Source organism: Petaurus breviceps, unplaced genomic scaffold (genome assembly GCF_028583685.1).
Source record: "Petaurus breviceps papuanus isolate PSGF00001 unplaced genomic scaffold, PetGlider_PUasm1.0 98, whole genome shotgun sequence".
In the NCBI taxonomy this organism is placed as follows: domain Eukaryota; kingdom Metazoa; phylum Chordata; class Mammalia; order Diprotodontia; family Petauridae; genus Petaurus; species Petaurus breviceps.
Genome location: NW_027187460.1, coordinates 59,212,048 through 59,234,454, shown reverse-complemented (window position 1 = coordinate 59,234,454; position 22,407 = coordinate 59,212,048). Strand labels below are relative to the sequence as shown.

The following is a 22,407-nucleotide window of genomic DNA, read 5'->3' as shown; positions in this document are numbered from 1 at the left end:
CTCTAGATTCCCAAAAATATTTGATTAAAATAACTAAAATAGCAAATGGTATTTGCTACAAGAAAGGTATTAACATAGTACAATGACACTTCCTAAGAGGGAGAGGCTATTTCTGACTGAGAGGATTCAGGAAAGGCTTCACAGTAGAAATGGCATTTGGTCTGGGTCTTGAAAGTTGAGCAGGATTTGACTTATATTTTCTCTTTAACTCCTACAGACTGGGAGTGCTTTCCTAGCAATAGACTCATTATAACAATTCTTTTATAAGGAAGAGATTTGGAGACCTGCACAATGGAAAGGTAGTCTAGTTCAGTGATAAGTGTTCAAAACTTGCCTCTCCATTTTCTGCCTCTTTCATCACTGACAACACCAGGTCTAAGTGGAGCTACCTTTCCCCCTCAGATACCTTTTTTCATGGTTGTTGAAACTGGCACATTAGTGTCCTTGGATACCTTTTAAGGGCATGACTGACTTTAATGCACTGTCTTCCTTCCAGTAAGGAATCTCCTACCCTTCTTCCTTATTTCATTTGGAAGTGATTCCAAAGAAATATGACCTGTTTATTATCTAGAAAGTTGCAGGCTGAAAGACCTATATAGGATATAGTATTATGGACTTAAAAGCCAGAGAGGACCTAAGTGGTCCTCTATTCAATCCCCTCATATTATAAGTGAGAAAGCTAAACCCTAGAGAAGTAAAATGACTTGACCCCAGTCATACTGATAGGAAGTGCAAATCCAGAATTTGAACCCATGTCCTCTGACTCAAGAATCAGTATTTTTTAAATCCTGTACCAGTCTGTAATCATCTGGGTACAATACTACACTAAGGCACAAAACCAATTGTTTATTATAATACAGAGCCATATCTAGAGTATATGGGGGAAAATTTCTTGTTGCAATGGGATTCATCAAGAGGGTGGAAAGATGAGGTGGTTTTTTCTTTATAAAAATAATACTATCAATCAACAATTATTTAGTAACCACCGACTATGTGCCAGGCACAGGGGATGAAGTACAAAGAATGGAATAATCTCTGCTCACACGGAGCCTCTACCCTAATGAGAGAGACAAGGATATCTAAAAAATGTATACAGCATAATCATAAAGCAAGTAAATACAAATATATTCATTAAATTTTTAAAAATTCATTTTTATTTTATTTTCAGTTCCAATTTCTCTCCCTCCCCTCTCTCCTTCCTCCACCCAAGAGAAGGCAAGAAAAACAAACCATCATAAATACGTAGTCATGGAAAACAAATTCACACATTAGCAAAGTCCCCTCCTCCCCACAAAAAAAGGAAGGAAAGAAGTAAGCATTTATTAAACAAGGAAGGGAAGGACTCATGAAGTACAGGGAAGGAGAGAGTTTATTCCCGACACACAGGATGGCCAGTACAAAATTATGGAGATGGGAGTAGTAATGTTGTGGGTGAATAGAGAGACCAGTTTGTCTTCATGGTAAGGTATAGGAGTAATGTGCTGGAATGAGAAGACTGGAAAGCTAGTGTGGCTCCAGAACTCAGGAGTGTAAGACTTTAAAAGCAAAACAGAAAGAAAAAAAGAGCAAAACAGAGGAGTTTACTTTTTATCCTGGAGGAAATAGGAAGCCCCTATAGTAGAGTTGAGTTGGAGTCATAAGGTCAGATCTGAACTTAAGGAAAATGACTTTGTTTGCAATGGATTGGAGGATTGGAGTGAAGAGAGGCTTGTGGCAGAGACCAGTTAGAAGGCTGTCGAAATCATCTTGGCAAGAGGTAAAGAGGACGTGAACTAAGGTGATAGTTGGGTGAATAAAGAGAATAGGTTGGATAAGAGAGATCAATGGATGTTGTGAAGGTAGAAAGGGCAAGGTTTGGATTCTCATTGAAAAGCTAAGTAAGGGACGGTGGCAGTACAGGTTCATGCCAAGATTACAGTCACTGAAAGGATGTCAGTGACTTCAGGATAAATTGAGAGGTTTGGAAGAGGGAAAGGTTTTAGGGGAAAAATAATTAAGGGAATTTTCTACATTTTCATTTTAAGGTATCTCTATGACATCCAGTTTGTAATGTCCCATGGACTATCAATTGTCGATGCAGGACTGAAGCTTGTGGCATAACCTGGGGCAGGATATATAGATCTGGGAGTCATCTGTATAGAGGTGATAGTTAAATCCATGGGGGAGTTTTATATAATAGTGATATAATGATATAAAATAATATAATTAATTAAAAATAAAATTATATAATAAAATATAATAATTTGATATAACTTTTGTTTCCTATTAGATTTGGGGAAATGCAGCTTATTTTGTCCAGTTGTTCACCCTTTTCTGAATATGGTTAAATTCTACCACTTCTATCTCACGTGAGGGTTTGCCTCAATTGGTAAGAAATGAATCTTGAAAAAGGTTTTGGTCTAGGAACCTATTTAGATGTGTGTGTGTGTGTGTGTGTGTGTGTGTGTGTGTGTGTGTGGTGGTCTGAAATAAATACTTCTGTATTGGGTTGTTTTATGAGATCTATAATACTGCTTTCAACAAGTGTTCTGTACCCTAAACACCTCTTCCTTGGCATCCCTCCTCTAACCCATTTCTAGAAACTTCCACACCTCATGCTTATAGAGTGAGGGGACTTTTCTACCCAATCCGAGGTATCTCTCTGAAATAGTAATCAGTTAGACACTCCTGAAGAAGAACCAGCATCCTCCATAAAGATTCTTTTCAAAGAAAACCCCAAAGGGTTAGACATGACTGAAATTCAAACAAAAAAACCAGGATGGCAGGGTCACAAAAACCTAGAAATGACTAAGTATCCTTAGTCCTCTTAAGAGATTAATCAAATGTCAATCAAATGTGGCAAAGATCAAGGAGGATGAGGACTGAGAAGAGGTTATCAGATTTGTCGGATTAAGAGATTGGATTGCAGGAATTAAGGTGAAAGAAGTGGGTGTAGGCAGCTTTTTCTAGGAGCTGGGCTGTGAAATGAGATGTCATCAAGTGATTTTGAGATGTTAAACAGGGGAAGAGGCTCATAAAATTCATTAAGGTTTGAGTTAAAGTCCTTGGAGGTGGGGTGAGTTACTGAGAGGCTTTAGGAGCAAAAGTGCTCCACCCCCCCCCCCCCCAAGATTCAATTAAAAAGATTTTCTTGCTACAGTGAGTGACCAGTTGAGATTAAATAACAAAATTACATGACAAAACCAGAGACAATGGGTAGAAGAGATGCACATTTGGGGTCAATAGAAGCAAAAGGTTTGGAATTGTCCAAAAATGGGCTGTGTCCAATTGGGAGTGGGAGGGCTTGTCAGTGATTTGCTTGTCACTGAAGGCAAATCAGTTGAGAATAATTAAACATTTGTCCATCATTATAGGATTCTGCTTTCAGCAGAGGTTATACTCAATTCTACAGCTATCAAGTATTCAACAGAACTTTGCCAAAAGCTATACTTGAGGTGTGTGAAATAGAAAGGCCAATAGAATATACTCATTGTAGGCAGGGATTGCTTTCATTCTTCATATTCGTAGAACATGGTCAAATCCCAAAATACAGTTTTTAGTGCCTAGTATGTATTTGTTGAGTTGAAAGGCCATAGATATCTGAAACAAATATACATTAACTGTATCTATGTTTTCAGAATTTATTTTATTGCTACCTTTTGGACAAGCTCCTATTTTGCCCCCACACCAACTCTATTAGATATCTACACAGTCTCACATATGTATACAGAGACACCTTTTCAAATCAAGGTGGCTTAAGCACAATAATGGTACAGTATATCATTCATGCAATTCCAAATGTGAATGTGGGTCACTTAGAGAAGTCAGATTCACAATGACTTAAAGTTGGGAGATAGCAAGAGCTTAGAGAAATGCTTTAAGCAAACCAATCAACAGTCTGTATAGTAAAGGAAATTATTTATTGTAAACAAGATATAAAGTACAACATAAGAAATATTGTGCAAATCTTAAAAGTAGTCACAAGAATGTTTTTGACAATACAACGAAACTTCCCTATAATGTTTCCCATAGGGCCAAGTTTTGAAGTCGAATATTAAGAAAAAAATTTGAAGAGGTAATATTGCTTTTTGGCCTTTACCTGAATGTTCAAAAACTAAACCTGATACACAGTAAAATGTTAAATAAAGGAACAATATAATGAAAATTCCATTGTATATGCCAAACAGTTCACTTTGCTCTACTGTGTATAACATCCACGATACAACAGGATATAATAGAAATACTGTTAAATGAAAGTTATGTACTAATTATTCCCACCTCCCCTCTACCTAAAAATTCCTAAAATGGGACAGACTTTTTTATTGTCTTTTTGTGAACTTAAAAAACAAACAAACACTAAAACCCCCCACTAACTTTCTAGTTCAATAGAGCACACATTATATCCTTATTATATAAGAATATTTTACCTATAACAGAACCATCTTTCAAAGAGTAACTTTTTCTTGATGTCCCTTCTTAAAACTGCAAGATTTTTAAATCTTCAGATATTTTTAAACAAAGTGCAGTGTATCTCAGTTTATAGAAAACACATTGGTATACAATTTTTAAATCTACACCAGAAGCTGCAAGCAAACTAAAAGTTTAAAGCACCATGAGATGCTTAAAGATTCATGTTTTCACTTGGTGACTGAAAACAAAAAGTAAAAAGCAAGTGGAGCTATACATTAAAGTGATTCAATTTGTGAGGATTCGATTTTTGTTGGTCCTCTCCTGCCACAAATGGCTTGTTTTGCTCAATTCCAAATATGGACAATTGTGGAAAACTGCCAATACTATTTAGTAGCTGACAACTGCATTCATTAATAGAGATATGAAGAAACCAGATAATTACTCAGCTAGGAAAAGATGACAATATTTGTAGTAATCAATGCAAAGCAACATTACATGTCTTCTTCGGTACCAAGTTTCTTTCCTATCCATACTCTCTTGAAACCACAAAGTATTTTAAAAGGATCCCATTGAAAATTGGCCTCAAGTAAGAGCAAACGTGCTAACAAAATAGGCACACCAATTTAAAGCCTGTGCTGCTGCCTGTTTCATCCTGATCTGAAACCTTCAAAAAAACTCTTCTTCCTCATGTGCAAATGACATCTGCCTTTCTTTTACTGACTGGCCCCCTTTTCTGCCTATATCTCTGCTTCTTGTCATCTCTAACCCTGAGTGGGCCTTTGCCCCCAGAAGCCACTGTAGCCCCACCCCCAGTGGGCACCAAAGTTATCCCAGAGCCGGGGTGGAAGCACTTTTACATCATTGCTGATTGTGGCTGTGACCAACGTTAGTTCCAATGTTGTCTCCAGGTACTATTACTTCACTGTGTGGTAGCAGATGTTGGAGGGGAAGCAATGTCATTTAATTTGCTCACTTCCATCTGCCAGTTTGGGAGCTTCTTAGCTGACAAATGGCGACGGGCATGTTTGGTCAAATGGTCACTCCTCATAAACCGCCTATCACACATTGGACAGGCAAACTTCTTCTCGCCTGTGTGTGTTCTGCGATGTCGAGAGAGTTCATCTGAGCGGGCAAACTTCCTCTCACAACCTTTCCAGCTACAGCTAAAAGGCTTTTCTCCTGTAAAAAAAACAGACAAATCATAAAAAACTGAATTAATGTAGCCTATGCATGTTCTCATATTATCTATTAAATCTGCTGGTGTAGTAAAATAGTAAAATACTCTGTGAAAAAGAGGTTGGATGCTTTTTAAGCCACTCAAAAAGGAATGCTACCAATATTGTTACTCATGCTGAGACTCTGGATTATCTAATCACATCACGCCTGCCATGTGAAACTTCTAGCTGCTGCTTACACATAAGTGGCCCCAGGCTAAGATATCAGCTTTTCAAATCATGCCAATAGTTCAAAGGTAAAACTTTCTGTAGACTCTTGCTATGCTTAAATACTATTACAATATGGCTAGAAATGTGCCTGACAACAGTCAATAGTACCATTAACTAAAAATTGTTGTCTCAACACTCAAGACACAAAATGATAAATACCTGTATGTGTTCTCATATGTGCTTTTAAGTGAGAACTTTTAAAATAAGTCTTTCCACATCCTGGATGACTGCAAATGTGACTTCTTATTCTCAATGAATCAATTTGCGCCGTAACTTTTGTCGTAGAAGGGGCAAAACCTGGAGCAGGAGCAATAGGAGATAGTCTGGTGCCATTTGGGCTCATCACTGGAGGTTTGGGGCTCTGGACCACAGACTGGGGCACGACAAACATGACAGCACCTTTAGGGACTTGTGTTCCCATGAACACAACAGGCTGGCAAAGTGCTGGCTGTTGACTAGGTGGAGTGTTGGGGACAACTGCTGTTACAACAGGGTTGTTTGTAGGGAGGGGGACCATCTGTGGAACCATCTGGCAAATGACTGGCACGGGTGGAACTCCACTTGCTGACGAAGCACGTGGAGAGACCAACACTGACTTTTGTTTTGGGGAGACAGGAAGTAGCTGAGGGTTGCAGATGACAGTCTCTGAAGAAGGCACTGAAAAGTCATTAAGAGCAGCACCTCCTTTTTCTTCCACATGCATCACTGTATTGCTTTCACATTTGGATCTGTTTGGTGACACAGCGGCACAGGGCACATTTTTCCTTGTTGTCTCAACACTTAGGTGAGTTCTTCTTTTAAAAACATTGTCCTGATATTTTAGCATACTGGCTGCTTTCACGGGGCAGGTTCTGTGATTGCACAATTGGGCATCAGCTGTATGACGAATTACACTCGTGGCCTGAGCTTTCAAAGGTCTTGGTGCTGGTAACTGGCCCTTATCATTCTCTTTAAAATCAGCTGTACCAAGAGGCTTTGAAGTGTCAGCAAATGATCTGAAGTGCCCAGTAGGTGGCACTGGAACCACTGAATTGGGTATTTGGGAAGCTTCAAAGTCAGATGGACTGTAGGGTGGAGTCAAACACTAAAGAGAAAGAAAAATATAAATGTTACCAAGAAAAATTTCGGAGTATGAGTAATTCTGTTAACAGTGCCACAAAAAATTCGGCAAATTAAAAATTAATGTTAAAAAGAGTAACTTACAAATGCTGGTATTGTATGGAAATCGGCAGTCCCGGGTAGCAAACCCTCTTCAGTTTCTTCTGACACATCTGATGCTGGTGTGATTGGTCTAATTTCAGTGTATTTCTTGAAATCAGACTTCCAACTGCAGCTCATGGACATAAGTGCTTCTACAGCCTCAAAATCACTTTTCTCTGTAGTATTATTCCAGGAACATCTACCTTCTTTTGGTTTTTCAAAAATCATTTCTATTCTTTCCGCCTACAAGATAAAATAAAGAGATTATCACTATCTTTTAACAATTAAATGGTGAATTATAGTTTAACTTATGAAAACACCTGAGTTACTTGAATACCACTTGATGTTAGAAAAAAGCTATTTTTTCTTTCCCTCCATATTATGAGAGGTAAAGACAAAAATGAAGCTGCTGTTTGTTCTTCAGCTGAAAACTCATGTTAGTAACAATAAAAAAACCTCATCACTAGATATTTAGGTCTAAATATTAACTAACATAATAGGAAATAAAATTTGCATTTGTATTCACTACACTTGTAAATCAAGAGAGATGGATCTGAAACCAAATGACTAACTACTAAATGGCCTTGGACAAAATAGTTTAGAGTGCATGCATGATAGTAAGTTCCCCTTTTCTAAAAAGATATTTGCATGGCTACAAAAATTCTGCTGAGCTCTATTGGGTAGTGTGAATTTCTGATAGGAAAAAAATTACCATATCTTTTTCTTAAAGAAGCAGTGGGGTATAAAAAATTGGAACAAGCACTGAGGCTTCAGGGAACCTAGGTTCTAATTCTGACTCACAAATTCATTATACAACACTGGAGCAAGTCACTCTGGGCTTCAGTTTCCCTATTTAAAATGGAGAGATTGGACTACATGCAGGTAGTTTTTACCCTGGGGTCTATGAACTTGAATTTTTAGAACTATATTCCAATAGAATTCTTTCCCTTTGCACTCCTATGAATTGCATTTAAAAACATAATGCTGAGAAAGGGATCCATGACACATACAAAAAAAGTTAATAAATCTAAAAACTAGATGATCTCCAAAGTTTTTGCTCTCTTTATCTGTGGTGAAGGTCAAATGTAATGTTCAGAAAACTCCAGGGTTCATATTAGACCATATTATTTTATTTTTGCATACCTTCGACCTTTTATTTTTATGGATCAGGAGTAACAACTAAGCATTACAAGATAAACTAAATCCCTAGCTAAACTGAATAATCAGCCTCTGAAAAACTGAAAGCTTGGCTTTCATACCTTAATTAACTAGTGTAGCTTTTCAGGTTTGTTTGATTGTAAATATCAGTTGATTGCTATGTATCTTCTGTACTTATGTAAGTTTCTTGACTTTAAAACTTTTAATTTCTTATCAATACTGTTGAGATGTCATGTATGTGCCACAAGACTTATAAAGAATAAGCCACTAAAATTTCTCGGAGAACAGTGTATTAATAGCTTAACACTTTTGGAACATTCTATATATACTATCTATACACTATTATACCATTACTGTATTTCCTTGCGCATGGAGAAAAACGGAGTTGGTGGACCTAAGGGATTCATAACCACTTTTCCCTACATGAAAAAATAGTTCTGTTTCTTCCAAGATGAGTACAGTACTGAACATAGTTTAATAATTCGTTAAAAGGAAAAAAAAAACCCACGCTGAAAGACAGGATGACTGAAACATTATCGGTACTGATGCCATCCCGTCTTGGTTTCTCTAAGTTCGGGGAAAATTCTCGTCTTCAAACGCTCAGCACCCCTGGGCAGGGGGAGAAGGGATGAACCGAAAGCATCAGGCAGAAAAGCTCCAGAGGCAGGGACTCGAGAGCTGGCCGAGGGAGAAGGAAAAGGAACAGGGAGGGGGAGGAAAGGGAGTGGGGCGCAGGGCAGGAAAGGGAAGCAGGGGAGGCTCAGGGCGGGGGAGGCAGACGGAGCGAGAAGGAAAGGGGGGTGGCAGACAGCGGGGGAGATCCTCTCGGGCAAGAACAACCAGAGGGGGCCGCCCTAACCTCAAAGAGGCTCGCGGGTGATTTAGGGCGGAACATTCTTCACCGCTCGCACGTACCCGAAACCCTCCTCTGCCATTGGTCCGTCAGGACCGGCGGCGTGGACCGGGATTGGCTATCTCCAGGAAGGAGGCGGGAACGATTGGAAGAGGGGGTTCGGGCTAGAGGCATGTGAACAAAGCGTGATCACCGGCTGCTCCCGGGCAGGCAGGAAACGTGAACTGGGAATTGCCGCGCGTTCACCTTTCACCTACTTCCTGAAACCGCAGGGGCCCAGCCCGCCCCCGCGTCAGGGCGGGAGAGGGAGGAGGGGACTGAAAGCAGCCGCCAACTGCCCCGTAGTCCGCTCGGGAGGACTGCGAGTGGGTGGGGGGCGGGGGCCGCACCGCGCCCTCCTCCCCCCCTGCCGCGGGGAAGGAGACTCCCCCGCCTCTTCATGCCTCCAGCCAGCCGCGGTTCCCTTAGGAACCGACAGAGGGGCTGGGCCTCATTCCCCGCCCCAACAGGCGCGGGCTGGGTCACCCGGGGACGACGAGCTGCTCTACTCCCTCCCCCTCCAGCCCCCTCTAGCCTAGGCGGCCGGGGCGGGGCCACAGCCGCCGCCGCGGAAACCATCCCCTCCTCCTCTCCCCCGCTGCCAGTCCAGGGGGACCCGGCGCGCCTCAACCCCGCCCCCCGGCCCGAGCGCTGACCCCGAGGCCCCCACGCCCAGCCTGGCTGCTCCCAGATAGAGGCTGGGCTCCGCTACGCCCGCCCCTTTCTCCCTCCCCTCCGCCCCCGCCCCGACCGGCGCGGCTGGGCAGAGGCAGTGCAGAGCTCAGCCGCCGCCACCGCCCCCCTCCTCCAGCAGAGTTCCCCGCCCCCGCCCCGGGGGCCTCAGACCACCCCTCAGCCCTCCACTGACGCTCCCAGGCTCCCCCTCCCCTTCCCCCTCCCCGCGATTTCCGGGAGGCACAGCCCCCGCCACTCCTTCTGACATGATTTCCCAGACGGGCGGCCCCCAGAGATGTTCCACCTCCCAGACTGAGTGGAGCTCAGCCCCCACGCGGCGCGTCTCCCTGCCACCCACGGCCCCTCTTTCCCATCTGAATCCCCTATCTCATCCCACCTACGACCCCTTTTCTTGTCCCTCACGCCGCGGGGCAGCAGTCCGCTCCCCGGTCTTTGGACAGCCCCGCAGGGGGGCAGCTCCCTCTCTTCTCCCTCCCACTCCCGGACTAAGCGCGCTCTGAGACCCCCAACCCTCGCTACCGCAACTCCCGCCCCCACTTGTCCCCAGCTCCAAATGTCCTGCAACAGCCCCCTTCCCGCTCGTCTTCCGCCTCCTCGGTCCAGCCGCCCCCTCCTCTTATTTCCCCAACCTCCTCCTCATTCTTTAGCCCCCTCTTCTTCCTATGCCCCAGTAGGACACCCCCCAACTTGACTGTCTACAGCCTTACACCTTCTCCGCAAACTGCAAGCCCCCCCACCCTGTTCTACGTACCACCTCCCCAGAAGCCCCAACTCAAGCCCCCTCCTCCCAGATCTTCCACCCCCGTCAGTGCACCTGTCCCCGGCCCTCTTGGGTCAGTAACTGAGAACCCCTCCCCATTTCTCACTCTCCCTTTCCTCAATGTCCCTGACTGTGGGCAGCCGCCTCCTCTCACCCTTTCTGTCCCCATCCTTCCCGCTCTTATCATTCCTGCCCCGGTTTCCCTGCACCCCTATCCTTTCATTTCATCTCTCCCGCCTTTTCGATTATCTACTGCAGCCCCCAAACCTTCCCCTCCTCAGGTGCCAGACCCGCAAGCGGCCCCCTCCCATCTCACTCCCCACGTCCCCCGATGTCCTCCTGGCCCTGCAGCCCCCTCCCCTTCTTTCGTCCATCCTACATCAGAGTTACCTGCCCCAGAGTCCCAGTGCCTATCTTCCTACGTTTGTATCCTCCAGACCCTTTCTCTCCTCGGACACCCCCGATCGATCCCCCGTGTCCTCTTAGTCTAGTCTGCAAAGAGGCGAGGAGGCAATCCCCCACCCCAGGACTCCCACAGCCCCTCTGCTCAGACGTGCCAGAAGTAAGGGGTTTGGAGGGGCTGTAGCCCTTTAGATCCTCTGGGGAAGTGGTAGCTGCAGGGAAGGGCAGGGAGATCTTCAGACGACTCACCGAAGGCTGCTGGAGGGAAGACCCGAAGTTGAGCATGGTTGGCTAGTGACCGGCTACCAGAGACACGCGTTGCCGCTCCCGCCGCTACAGCGTTCCTCGCCTTCTGTCTACCCCCCCCATTCAGGTAGTCGCTCAGCCTGCCTAGCTCCGCGGGAGGGGGCGGGGGCGGAGCCTGCGTTGGCCCAATCAGCTGCAAAGGTGTGTGAGGCGCCGACCAATGGGCTCTGGGGACCACGCGTGATCAGCGGCTGCCCGGCAGCGTGAAGCCAGTGTCAGTAGAGCGTGTACACAATCCGGGGCAGCGTGTTCCCTCTGCTCTACCCTCGGGGACTCCCTGCAGTTGTCCCGCATGACTTGGTGTCAACCTCTCCGCCTTCCCCTGCCTCCCATTATGGCCCTTTTCTATCCTTTCTTCCTAGGTGTCAGGGGAACGCCGCCGGGGTGAGGCTTGGACTGGAGAGGTGGATTAACCCGGCAGCGGCGGGTCTGCCGGAGACCACGTGGGTGGGGAGAAGGAATTCCCCAGTTCGGGCCCCGCCACCCCCACCTCCCCGCTTGGCAGGCTAGCCCAGTCAGTCCGCCCCGGGCTGTCCGCCTCCGTCCTCTGCCCCGCCCCTGCCCGTTCCCTGCTCCCGGCTCCCGGCTCCCCACCGCCTCTGGCCACGCCTCTGTTGGGTGGGCCGGGAGGGGTGGGAGGTGGGGGTGCTGGGAGGAAGCCTGTCGGCGGGGCTGGCGGCGAACGGGCGGTGGTGGCTGCTGCAGCCGCGGGGGCCGGAGCCAAGTGATTTGCATTTAGAGGCGCCTTCGTTCTCCATTAGTGGGGAAGCTGGGGAGAAACCAGATCCTAGTGATTTCGTTAGTTTCATTTAGAAAGCATTTTCTACTTGCCGAGTTCTTCTCTGACAAGGAGGGGAAGGAAGGAGGCTGGGGAGGGTCAGCACATACCTGGCTCCTCTCCCCGTGCACGTGAACCTGGGCTGACCCCTCTACCTACTTCTTCCACCAAAATAGGGTCGTGACGGCGTGGTCTTCTGACAAGACGGGGAAGGAGATCTTTAAAAACGATGTCGTGGATGTAATGAACTATGCTACTGGGCAATTAATAACTTGATTTTAGCTTTTTAAAGATCATGAAGTATAGGTCTGGCGGGAAACGTCTCGCCATTTTTGTAGGCAGGGAAGCAGTTCAGTATTGAATCAAGTTTTAAATAATACGCTCCTCTCCCCAATATTTTAAGACCAAAGTGCATAGTCTTGTGTTGTAAACTTAAGTTCCAGTCCTGCGAGCTAACTTCCCTCCCAAGGTCGCCGGAGATGCCCAGGCTATGAACCTGAATTGTCATTTTTTTCATGGGTCCTCAAGCTCAGCAAGGGAGTGTGTGGTTGGTGGTTATGGCTAATCCCGTTTTCATAGACCTTAATCGGAAATAACCCTGGTAAATTTTACAGCACCCCAGGACAGTCAAATCCCTGCAAGATCCACGAATGTAAAACCTCTGCTTTGTCATTGCATTATCACTTCTCCCAGACAAGTGTCAGATCCACACTTTTGTTATGGATGCGTCCCTCTCGTTATAATTTCCTGAACTAACTCAGCGCCCAGCATATAGGAGGATCTTAATAAATGCAAGTTGACTGCCTGACTTTAGGGTTTGAGTTTTCCCTCACTTTTGAAAGCTTTTGAGCTTGTATTGTCTTTCTACTACTGGAACACATAATCTGTGAACTTGAAATCCGGTGGTTCTGTTGTCCAGAAGGGGACACAGACTAGCAGGGCAGCGTTGTAACTACCAAGTTAAATTTAATATGTACTTGGGAAAACAAGCTGTAATAGAGATTCATAATGCTCTACACCCCTTTTTCTGTTCTTTGCATTAAGGGAAATTATGTTTGACAATTTCACAATAACAGAATATTAAAAAATTTTAAACACATTGTCTAGAATAAGAAAACATTCTATTTCCAACTCTAAAATTGATTTATATTACAGTCTGTTTTCTCACCTGTCTGATTAGTGCTTCCTTTCTACCCATCTCAGAGATACAGTAAGAAGAGGAATTGGGATATTTAGAGATTATTTTTTAAATCTACAAATTGCTTTGGTCATAGCAAGCATATCAGTTTAGGTCAAATATAATAATAAGAATAATAAATTTATTCAGTGCCAAAGATGCTCAAGGAATTGGGCAGAGGAAGACTGAATCGCTCCTATCATTGCCTCTCTTGAATCAGCTGGAGGGTTTCCAGTTAAATGGTGCCAGGCAATTTTTCCTTCCTCCCCCTTCCCTTGTTTCTGTCTGCAGGGTTGTCCCTTATTCCCGGCTTCCTTCCGCTCAGTCTGCCCCATCCTGTTGATATAAGCAGGCTGTGCTAAAGCAGCTCAGCTGGGTTTTAGCACCTGCTGCAGTCAGAGGAAGCACTCTGTCTCTGCTAGAAGCAGTATTTCCTGTCAGGGACTGTTCCATATAGTTGAGTCACATCACAGTTTAGCATCAGGTTGTCCTGCAAGACCTGAAGGCAAATACATTCCATGGGAATGCATTGCCTTCTCCCATGCTTTAGAAATACAATGTAAGCAGGGGAAACCAGAAGAGTCCATGCTGGGTAGGGAGTGAGAGGAAGGGGTAGAGAGTTGAAAGAGCAGAAACAGTATAGATTCTGAAATACAAGTATTATAACATATCCAAGCTGGAAGTGACTTTCCCTACCTAAATTCATAGAAAAAGAGAAAAGATGGGGCGACTAGGTGGCACAGTTAGTAAAGCCCAGGCCCGGGAGTCAGGAGGACCTGAGTTCAGTTCCGGCGGACACTTAGCACCCACACACATACACAAACTAGCCGTGTAACGTTGGACAAGTTACTTAACCCCAATTGCCCTCCAAAAGGCAAAAAAATAGAAAAAGAGAAAAGGTAAAAATTGGCTGCCTCTAATAATGTACTTGGAGAACACCATGGTTTGGGATAGACTGAGTAGATAATCTTGACCTCAGGTTTTTCCATTTATCTGGACTAATGGTCACTTCTTTGCTGGATATGAAAAATTATTTATCTGTAACACAAAGCAAAAGAAGGCTCTTAGTATTTGGTGAACAGTATTTAAAAGAGATGTACCTTCCCTTCCTAATGATGGTAGATCTTTAAAGTAACTAGCTCTAGGCCTAATCTATGGGCAGGTAAACCAGGCTTCCATCTTCTTAGAACTGATCCATGGTCCCAAGGCTTTCTCCTTCACCTTTGTACACCTGCACTAATTTCTAATCTGTGATTTAAGACTATAAGTTTCCAGGACCATCTTGGTACCTCTGCCTGGTTGGTCTTCTGACCCTTATTGTTGTTGTTGAATTATATCTGACTCTTCATGATTCCATTGGGACTTTCTTGGCAAAGATACGGGTGTGGTTTTGCTATTTCCTTCTCCAGTGGATTAAGGCAAGCTGAGGTTAAGTGACTTGCCCAGGATCATACAGCTAGTGAGTATTTGAGGCTGAATTTGCACTCAGATCTTCTTGACTCCAGGCCCAGCAGTCTATCCTAGCTGCCTCCTCTCTGACCATAGCTGATCCTAATTACCTTTCCTCTCTTCCTCTGCCTCTACTATCCCTAGGGTTTTAGGACTCTTGTTTCTGATACCTGCTGCCTCTTTCTTTTAGTATGTTACAGCCATCTTGTATTTATACACAGATATTTTTATATAAAGTAAAAGAAAATGTAAATTCAGAAATATGTATGAGGAGTAAGGCAAAAGTCCATGTAAAAGAATTCTTTCTAAGCTAATTTGATTGTACTAAGTTTATTCCTTTCTAATACCTTATAGTTGAGTCATATCACAATTTAGAATAAGGTTATCCACAAGACCTAGACACAATTTCACAAAAGATAATCCTTTATCTTTTGCTTTTAGGTTATATTCAAGATAAGTGAGTTTGAGAAATAGTTGAGGTCTCTATGGATTAGGTGCTACTCTTATGACAGAATTATCTCCATGATACAATACAAAATATTGTTTGACTTTCACAGCCTTTTATAATTTAGCATCTTCCTGCCTTTCCAGTCTTCTTATGTTTTACTCCCATCCACATACTCTAAGATCCAGTGACTCTGACCTCCTTGCTGATTTTTTTTCATCCATGGCACTGCATATACATCTCCTAACTCCAAGTGTTTTCACTGGCTTCCCCCATGCCTCATGTCTGTTTCCTAGTTCTCTGTCTTCCTTCAAGACAGAGCCTTCTCCTAGAAGGCTTTGCCAGTCCTCCTCAATCTTAGTGCCTTTCCTCTGAGATTATCTCCAATTTACCCTGTAAAGATCCTGTTTATGCATAGCTGTTTGAATGTCATCTTCCCCATTAGACTGTGAGCTTCTTGAAAGCAGAGACTGTTTTTTTTAAAGTTGCCCCTCCCCCAACTTTTTTTTTTTCTCCAGCACATAGCACAGTGCCTGGTATGTAGCAGGTGTTTAATCAGTGCTAGTCGACTGACTGGCATCCCTACTTCTCTGTAAAGTTTACTATCCAGTGTGATACAATGGAATGAATGCTGAGTTTTAAGTCTGAAGATATAGATTGAATCCTAATGCCAGTGACCTTGGACAAGTCACTGACCCTCTCTGGGCCTCAATTTCATCATCTATAAAATTGAGGGGGTTGTATTAGATGTTCTTTAAGGTCCCTTCTAGCTCTAATATTCTAAAAAGTTGAATAAGTAATAAGATTTCTCCCCCTATTTAGTTAACCACTCAACCAAGTTATAACAGATGTCTCACAATCGGAGAAATAGACTAGTATTCCATGTAAATTGAAATGCCAGAAATATTCACTTGAAGTATGAAAGACTCTCCAGTTGTATGGTTATATCTTTGAAGGGTTGTGGGAGGGATAACAGATGGTGATACCCACAGAAGGTCTAAAAAAAAAAAGCAACAGAGGAAGGTCTACAAGAGTTTAGGCAGATTATCTAATTCCCATCTCCATTCAAAGTTCAATTCAAGTGCTACCTCCTACACACGACCCTTTCTTAATTCTCCCAGGTAGTACTCATCACTCTTCACTGAAATTATTTTGCATTTACTTCATATATAGACTGGATTTATTTATTCCTATGCAAATTATCCTCCCTCCCCCCCCCCCCCCCCATAGAATGTAATCTCCCCGAAGTCAGGGATTTCTTCATGGCATCTAGTAGGTATCAGTTAGGTCAAGTCAACAAGCATTTATTAAACCCTTTCTATGTGCCAGGCACTATACTAGGTGCTGTGAACACACAGAAAAGAGAATAGTTCCTTTCCTTCAAAGAGCTCACAATGTAATGGAGAACATGCAAAACAACTATGTACGTACTAGATAAATACTGGAAAAATTGGATGTAACCTCAGAGGGCAGACAGTAGCAGTAAGTGGGACCTGGAAAGCTCTTTTTGCAGAAGGTAAGATTTTAGTTGAGAACTGAAACATGCCAGGAAGTGAAGAGTGGAGAGAGAATATGAATCTCTGGGTGATTTATGGAAGATGAGAGGCAAGAATTTCATAAAACCCTAATGGAGGGAATGCCTATATTAATAAGATCCATCAAGGTATCTTTAGAGATGCCTGACTTGTAAATTCATTCATTCCTCAGGGATTTTTTTTTAAGTGTTTGAGTTTACTTTGAACAAGTTAGCCTCACTGGCTAATATATAACAATTAACCCACTATTAATAATAGCTAGCATTTGATCAATATTAAATGTAATGTTCAGTGAATGAATATATGAAAAATCATTTAAGTGTTTATGGAGTGCTAAGCACAGTGCCAAACACTAGGGATCTCAAACAAAATCAAAGTCAGTTCCTGTCCTCAATGAGCATCCACTAGAACTGGGAAAATGATATGTTAGGAGAATGGTGGTCAGGTTTTGGTTTGGAATGACTGCCAAAAGGGGTACATTGACACATCCTTTCCAGTAGTTGCAGAAGTATCGATTTGATTAAGGTTCGAATAGGAAGTGGGAGAGGAAGCAGTTATGGAGAGTTAGGAAGGAAGCAGTACAGTGCAGCATGCCAGGAGGACCCAGCTTGATAGAGTGGACTGCACATGAGATGGTCTTCAACTAGGACCTCTGGACCCTTGGGTGAGATCTGAAGCCTTCTAGCATGTAAGGATCAAAGAATACAGAGGTCTCTTAGTATCATACCACTGCTGGCCAACAGCAGGCCCCCAAAACTCATATGTGACATCGGCAAAAGGGAGTAAAGAAATGTTGGGTATTGGGACCAAAACAGGACTTCATAGGCCTAAAAGAGGTCTTAAATATCATGCAGTCTATCTAAAAGTGAAATAGGCTGCCCCTAGGAAGTACAGTTATCCCTTCCACATTGAGGTGTAAGGGTATGGCTCCTCCCCACCCTAGTCTGGAAAATCTGCATAAATTTTTTTGGTCCTCCCTTTGTACTAGAGAAGAAGTCTGAATTTCTCCTTTTTCTCTTACGGGGTGTTTACAGTACTTTATTGTAAAATTTGGGTTGATATTATACAATATATTTCATGCATTTCTGAGTTCTAAACTTTTTTTGTGTGGTCTGCTGGCCTTCATGTGTTATCTGCAGCTTCTGCAAAACTCCCCCCAAATTTCCATTTAATTTCTTATACTGACCTGAGATATATCAAAACCACAATCGGGAAAGTTGAGATGTAGAAGAGATAATTGTAATGGATTCATCCTTTGCTAGAGATCTTAAAAAGCAACAGTTGGATAAGCACTTGTTAGGTAGGTGGCAGATGGAATTCTTTTATCGTATGGATTGGACTAAATGGCTACTGAAGTCCCATCAAGACAATGAAATTCTGTGATAATACAATTCTTCCATTTCAACTTATTATGTTTTATTTTTTCCTGAATCCAGAGTTGGTTTTTCTAAAAATTGTCTTATTGATGCCTTTTTATAATTATTGAGTCATTATTCAGTTGTGTCCAACTCTTCAGCATTTGATGTTTTCTTGGCAAAGAGACTGTAGTGGTTAGCCATTTCCTTCTCCAGCTCATTTTATAGACGAGGAAACTGAGGCAAACAGGGTTAAATGACTTGTCCAGGATCATACAGCTAGTAAGTGTCAGGTCAGATTTGAACTGTGGGAGATGAATCTTCCTGACTCCAAGCTCAGCATTCTGTCTACTTGGCCACCTAACTGCTCCCTTTTTTAATAGTTATTTCTCAATAACTCCTCCCATTGAATCCTTGTTTGTAAGAAAAACCATTGCACAAAACTTAGCCACAAACCAAACATATCTAACAGCATGTGCAACAACATTCTGCTCTATTAGTACCCCACATCACTCCTAGGAGGAGGCAAGTGTTTCTCTGGGACCAAGGTTATTTAGGATATATTCATGAGTATCCTGGCATGGATAGATATCTGTTCTAGGATCTGGCCCACCATCTCTCCAAGAAAAACAGTGATATTATGACATAGAAAGCAGCAGAAAGGAGATCCCAGCTCCTTTCCACCCAAGCCTATCTCCATTTGGACAGTATTATACTCATTTACCACACCTCAGAATTTTAAAGTCTACAATTCTAGTGAGTTCAGAATTAAAAGGCACTTTCCCTAATCCACTCACAAAAGGGACAATACTTAGCTTCCTATTATCAGTGTAGCTCCCTCCCACCAAAGTTGGCTTCATAAAAGACAATCACATTGGGCAGTTGACTCATTTGTGCTAGTAAAACGGTAAACAGAAATTGAGGAAAGTTATATAGACTGGAATAGATCAAAGAATATGAAAGAGTAAATGTGCTTTTCATCTCCAACCTGAAGAAAGAATGATAGCACTGAGGGGAAATTTTCTCTCAGCAGTCTCCAGGGTTGCAAGCTTTGTCATGGAATAGGTCGGAGGACTGGCTTTTCCTATACCTGTCCCTGAAGTCATTCAGAAGTTACGCTTTGGGAGGGTCACATTGACTCCATAGAGTGGAGAAGGGAGGGCGCTGGAGGAGTAGCAACCACAGCAGAGATGACATCACCAACAGCAGGAGTGGCCTTGGTCTAGCAGTCACCAAGTTTGAAGATATCCAGACCAATATCCAGGACTACTGAACTGTATCCTTGAACCTTTGCTTCCCCAATCAAAGCCAGACCCAAAATTGCTGGCAGAACTACCTAGACCTTCAACATCGCAAGGACACCATGACTGAGAAAGGTAGAGATTTGGCTTTCTGCCTTTGGTACAAACGTGTCTACAAGTCCCTTTGTCACTTGTCCTGGGTAACTGCTTGAATAGGATGGCAGAGCAGAAGATACTTTCCCTGGGAAGACCTGAGCAGCTGCCTCTTTCCACTCCAAAATCTGGGGCTGGATCCCTTCTTTCCCCAGGATCTGAGTGGAAGGAATGTGATTGGTAACTGTCCTTGCCCTGGGGTCCTGATTTATGTTAAAATAAACTGTGATAAAATCTGGGAAAAAATGAAAAACCTGTACTCTCCACACTGTAGTTCTCTAGTACTTCTTCAAGTACTCTCCAATGACCTCTGAAGTTTCTTCTCTCCTTACTGAGATAGACAGTGTAGAGGCAGGGCATTCATTCTCTTTGTCAATCTGGAGTCACATCTTCATAGGAAGCCCCACCTTCCTTTGGCTGTTCCACAGAAAAACCACCCCAAGGCCTGACTGGAAGTGTAGGTATATTCTGTTAACACAAGTAATCTGAGTCCCAACTCTTTCATTTTAGAGGTGAATAAGCAGAGACCTTAAGAGGTAAGGTAACTTGCCCAAAGTCACACAACTAGATAATAAAGTCAGATCTCCTGGCTTCTATCCCAGCTTCTTTCCACTATAATATACTAGATTTTTTAATCATAAAATTTCAGAATCTTAGGGTTGGAAGGGATACCAGAAGTCATGTCGGCCTTAACGGGAATAACTTCTTCAACATGTCCCCAAAATAACCACCTATATCCTCTGCTGGAAAATTTGCAGTGAGGAATAACTTATATCACCTCCAATTCTACTTTTGGTGGTTGTTGTTTTTGACTCTTTGCAGTCATATTTAACTTTTCATGACCTTGTTTGGGGTTATCTTGGCAAAGATACCAGAGTGGTTTGTCATTTTCTTCTCTAACTCATTTGACAGATGAGGAAACTGAGGCAAACGGTGTTAGGCTACTTAGCCAGGGTCAAACAGCTAGAAAGTGTAGGTGGCATAGTGCAAAGCACTATGGGCCTGGAGCTCCTCTTCCCTAGTTCAAACCTGGTCTCTAACACTAGCTGTGTGACCCTGTGCAAGCCACTTAACTCTGTTTCCTCATCTGTAAAATGAGATGGAGAAGGGAAAGCAAACCATTCTAATATCTTTGCCAAGAAGACCCCAAATGGGGTCATGAAGAGTCAGGCCCGACTGAAATGACCCAACAACATCAACAAATGTATTAATAATAACCAGTGCATAGTGCTTTAAGGTTTGCAGAGCATTTTGTAAATGTTAAATCAACGATCCTCACAATGACCCAAAAGGTAGGAGCTATTATTTATCCCCATTTTATAGATAAGAAAACTGAGGCTGAGAGAGATTAAGTAACTTGCCTGGGGGTATCTGAGGCAGGATTTGAACTCAGGTCTTCCTGACTTTTTTTTTTTTAATTTTTTAAAGCAATTGGGGTTAAGTAACTTGCTCAAGGTTACACGGCCAGTTATTTCTGGGTGTGGTGCTAAGTATCTGAGCCCGGATTCGATCCCAGGTCATCCCAACTCTGGGGCCGGTGCTCTTTCTCACTGCACCACCTGGCCACCCCTTGACTCTTAAGTCCTGCTCTTTATCCACTGCACCTTATACTGAAATCTGTCTCTCTATGGCTTTCACCTATGACTTCCTCTCAAATGATTCTCTATGTATCTGCCAAATTAATATCCCTAAAATACAGATCCAATTTTGATATTCCTGTACTCAAAAATCTTCATTATTATCATTATACCTATAGGATAAAATACAAAATTTTCATCAAGGTATTTTAAGCCCTACACAATATAACATACCTAACTTCCCATTCTTATTTCATATTATTCCCCTTCTTGCATTTTCCATGCTAGTCAAACAGGACTGTTAGTTATTCACCATACATGACATTTCCATCTCTCTCCTCCATGTTTTCAAAGATAGTTCCCCATATCTGAATTGAACTCCCTTTTAATTTCCATGTCTTAGAATTCCTATCTAATCTTTCTTCAAAGTACAACTTGGGTGCCTACTGACCATTTTGCGAGTATAATTGAACTTAGTAGTTGCTTAAAAGATATTTGTTGAATAGACTTGAATTGAGTCAACCATCATCATTATGTTATTAAAGTAACAGCGAGTAGCTTGGAGAAGGCAAGAAATATGTATAATTATCATAGGGGTTAACCTTTTCCTGGAATATTATACCTTGTCAAGGAGAACAAAAGCCTCCTTAATGGGGCAGCAAGGATCCATTTGGCATTTGGACTTAACATTACATGAATGTATAATCTCCTCTGTTCTGTTCCACAATGTTTTATTAGCGATTTCCCCACAGCTGCTAACTTTTCCATCCTACACCCAAATTACCTTGCATTAATTTTGTTTCTGCTTATCTGGAGAGCCAGATAACAGGGTCTGGAACACTTGGCCCTTCCTTTCTTGTATGCAGACATTGTGGTTTGTGAACTGGGTCCAGTGCTGGGGGAGGGCAGAGGTTGCCTCTGCTGTGAAGGAGGATCCACTTCTTAAACTGATAAGCTTCTTAAGAAACCCCAAACCTAGCATCCCAAATGGAACCATGCTAATTTAGTAAAAGTTATGGCCTATGAGTCAAGGGTTTTCCTATAAAAAGGGTACTCATTTTATAAAAATAAATTGGGTGTTGGACTGATAGTTTATTCTTACATAGAAATACTAAATATGGAAGAATCACAGCACACTTTAATAGAATTAACAGACATCAATAATTAAACTTAAAACTATGTTTGCTAGAAGGCTACCATTTAAGCCTCATTAGCACATAAAGCAGTTTTTCCGGACTGCTTATCAGGCATTTTATGTTTTACATAGATATTGCACTGTCCAGTCACTCCTGGCACTTGGGGCCAGGCTTGGATCATTTCTCTTGTTGGCATATATTAGGGTCTTAATAAATGCTAGCTGACTACAGAGATGGGAAAGGGAATGCCACAACTAAGGAAGAAGAAAAAAGCCAGATTGCTTGAATGGTAGAAAGCATAAAGGAACTTAGT

General features: G+C 42.9%; 1 protein-coding gene across 1 annotated transcript; it reads right to left on the bottom strand.

Annotated features, from left to right (window-relative positions):
- Nucleotides 1–3,880: 3,880 nt before the first annotated feature.
- Nucleotides 3,881–11,372, bottom strand: KLF10 (KLF transcription factor 10). The gene is made up of 4 exons (XM_069081273.1): nt 11,192–11,372; nt 7,038–7,277; nt 5,994–6,918; nt 3,881–5,568 (listed from the first exon to the last, which is right to left on the bottom strand). Exons 1-4 carry the CDS (start codon nt 11,225–11,227, stop codon nt 5,309–5,311), a joined length of 1,461 nt encoding a protein of 486 aa, XP_068937374.1. The 5' UTR covers nt 11,228–11,372; the 3' UTR covers nt 3,881–5,308.
- Nucleotides 11,373–22,407: the final 11,035 nt, after the last annotated feature.

Coding starts and splice junctions, on each gene's coding strand:
- KLF10 (XM_069081273.1), bottom strand. CDS start 11,227: ATGCTCAACTTCGGGTCTTCCCTCCAGCAGCCTTCG. Junction 7,278..11,191: donor CTTCCCTCCAGCAGCCTTCG/GTGAGTCGTCTG, acceptor TTTATCTTGTAG/GCGGAAAGAATAGAAATGAT. Junction 6,919..7,037: donor TCCATACAATACCAGCATTT/GTAAGTTACTCT, acceptor CTTTCTCTTTAG/TGTTTGACTCCACCCTACAG.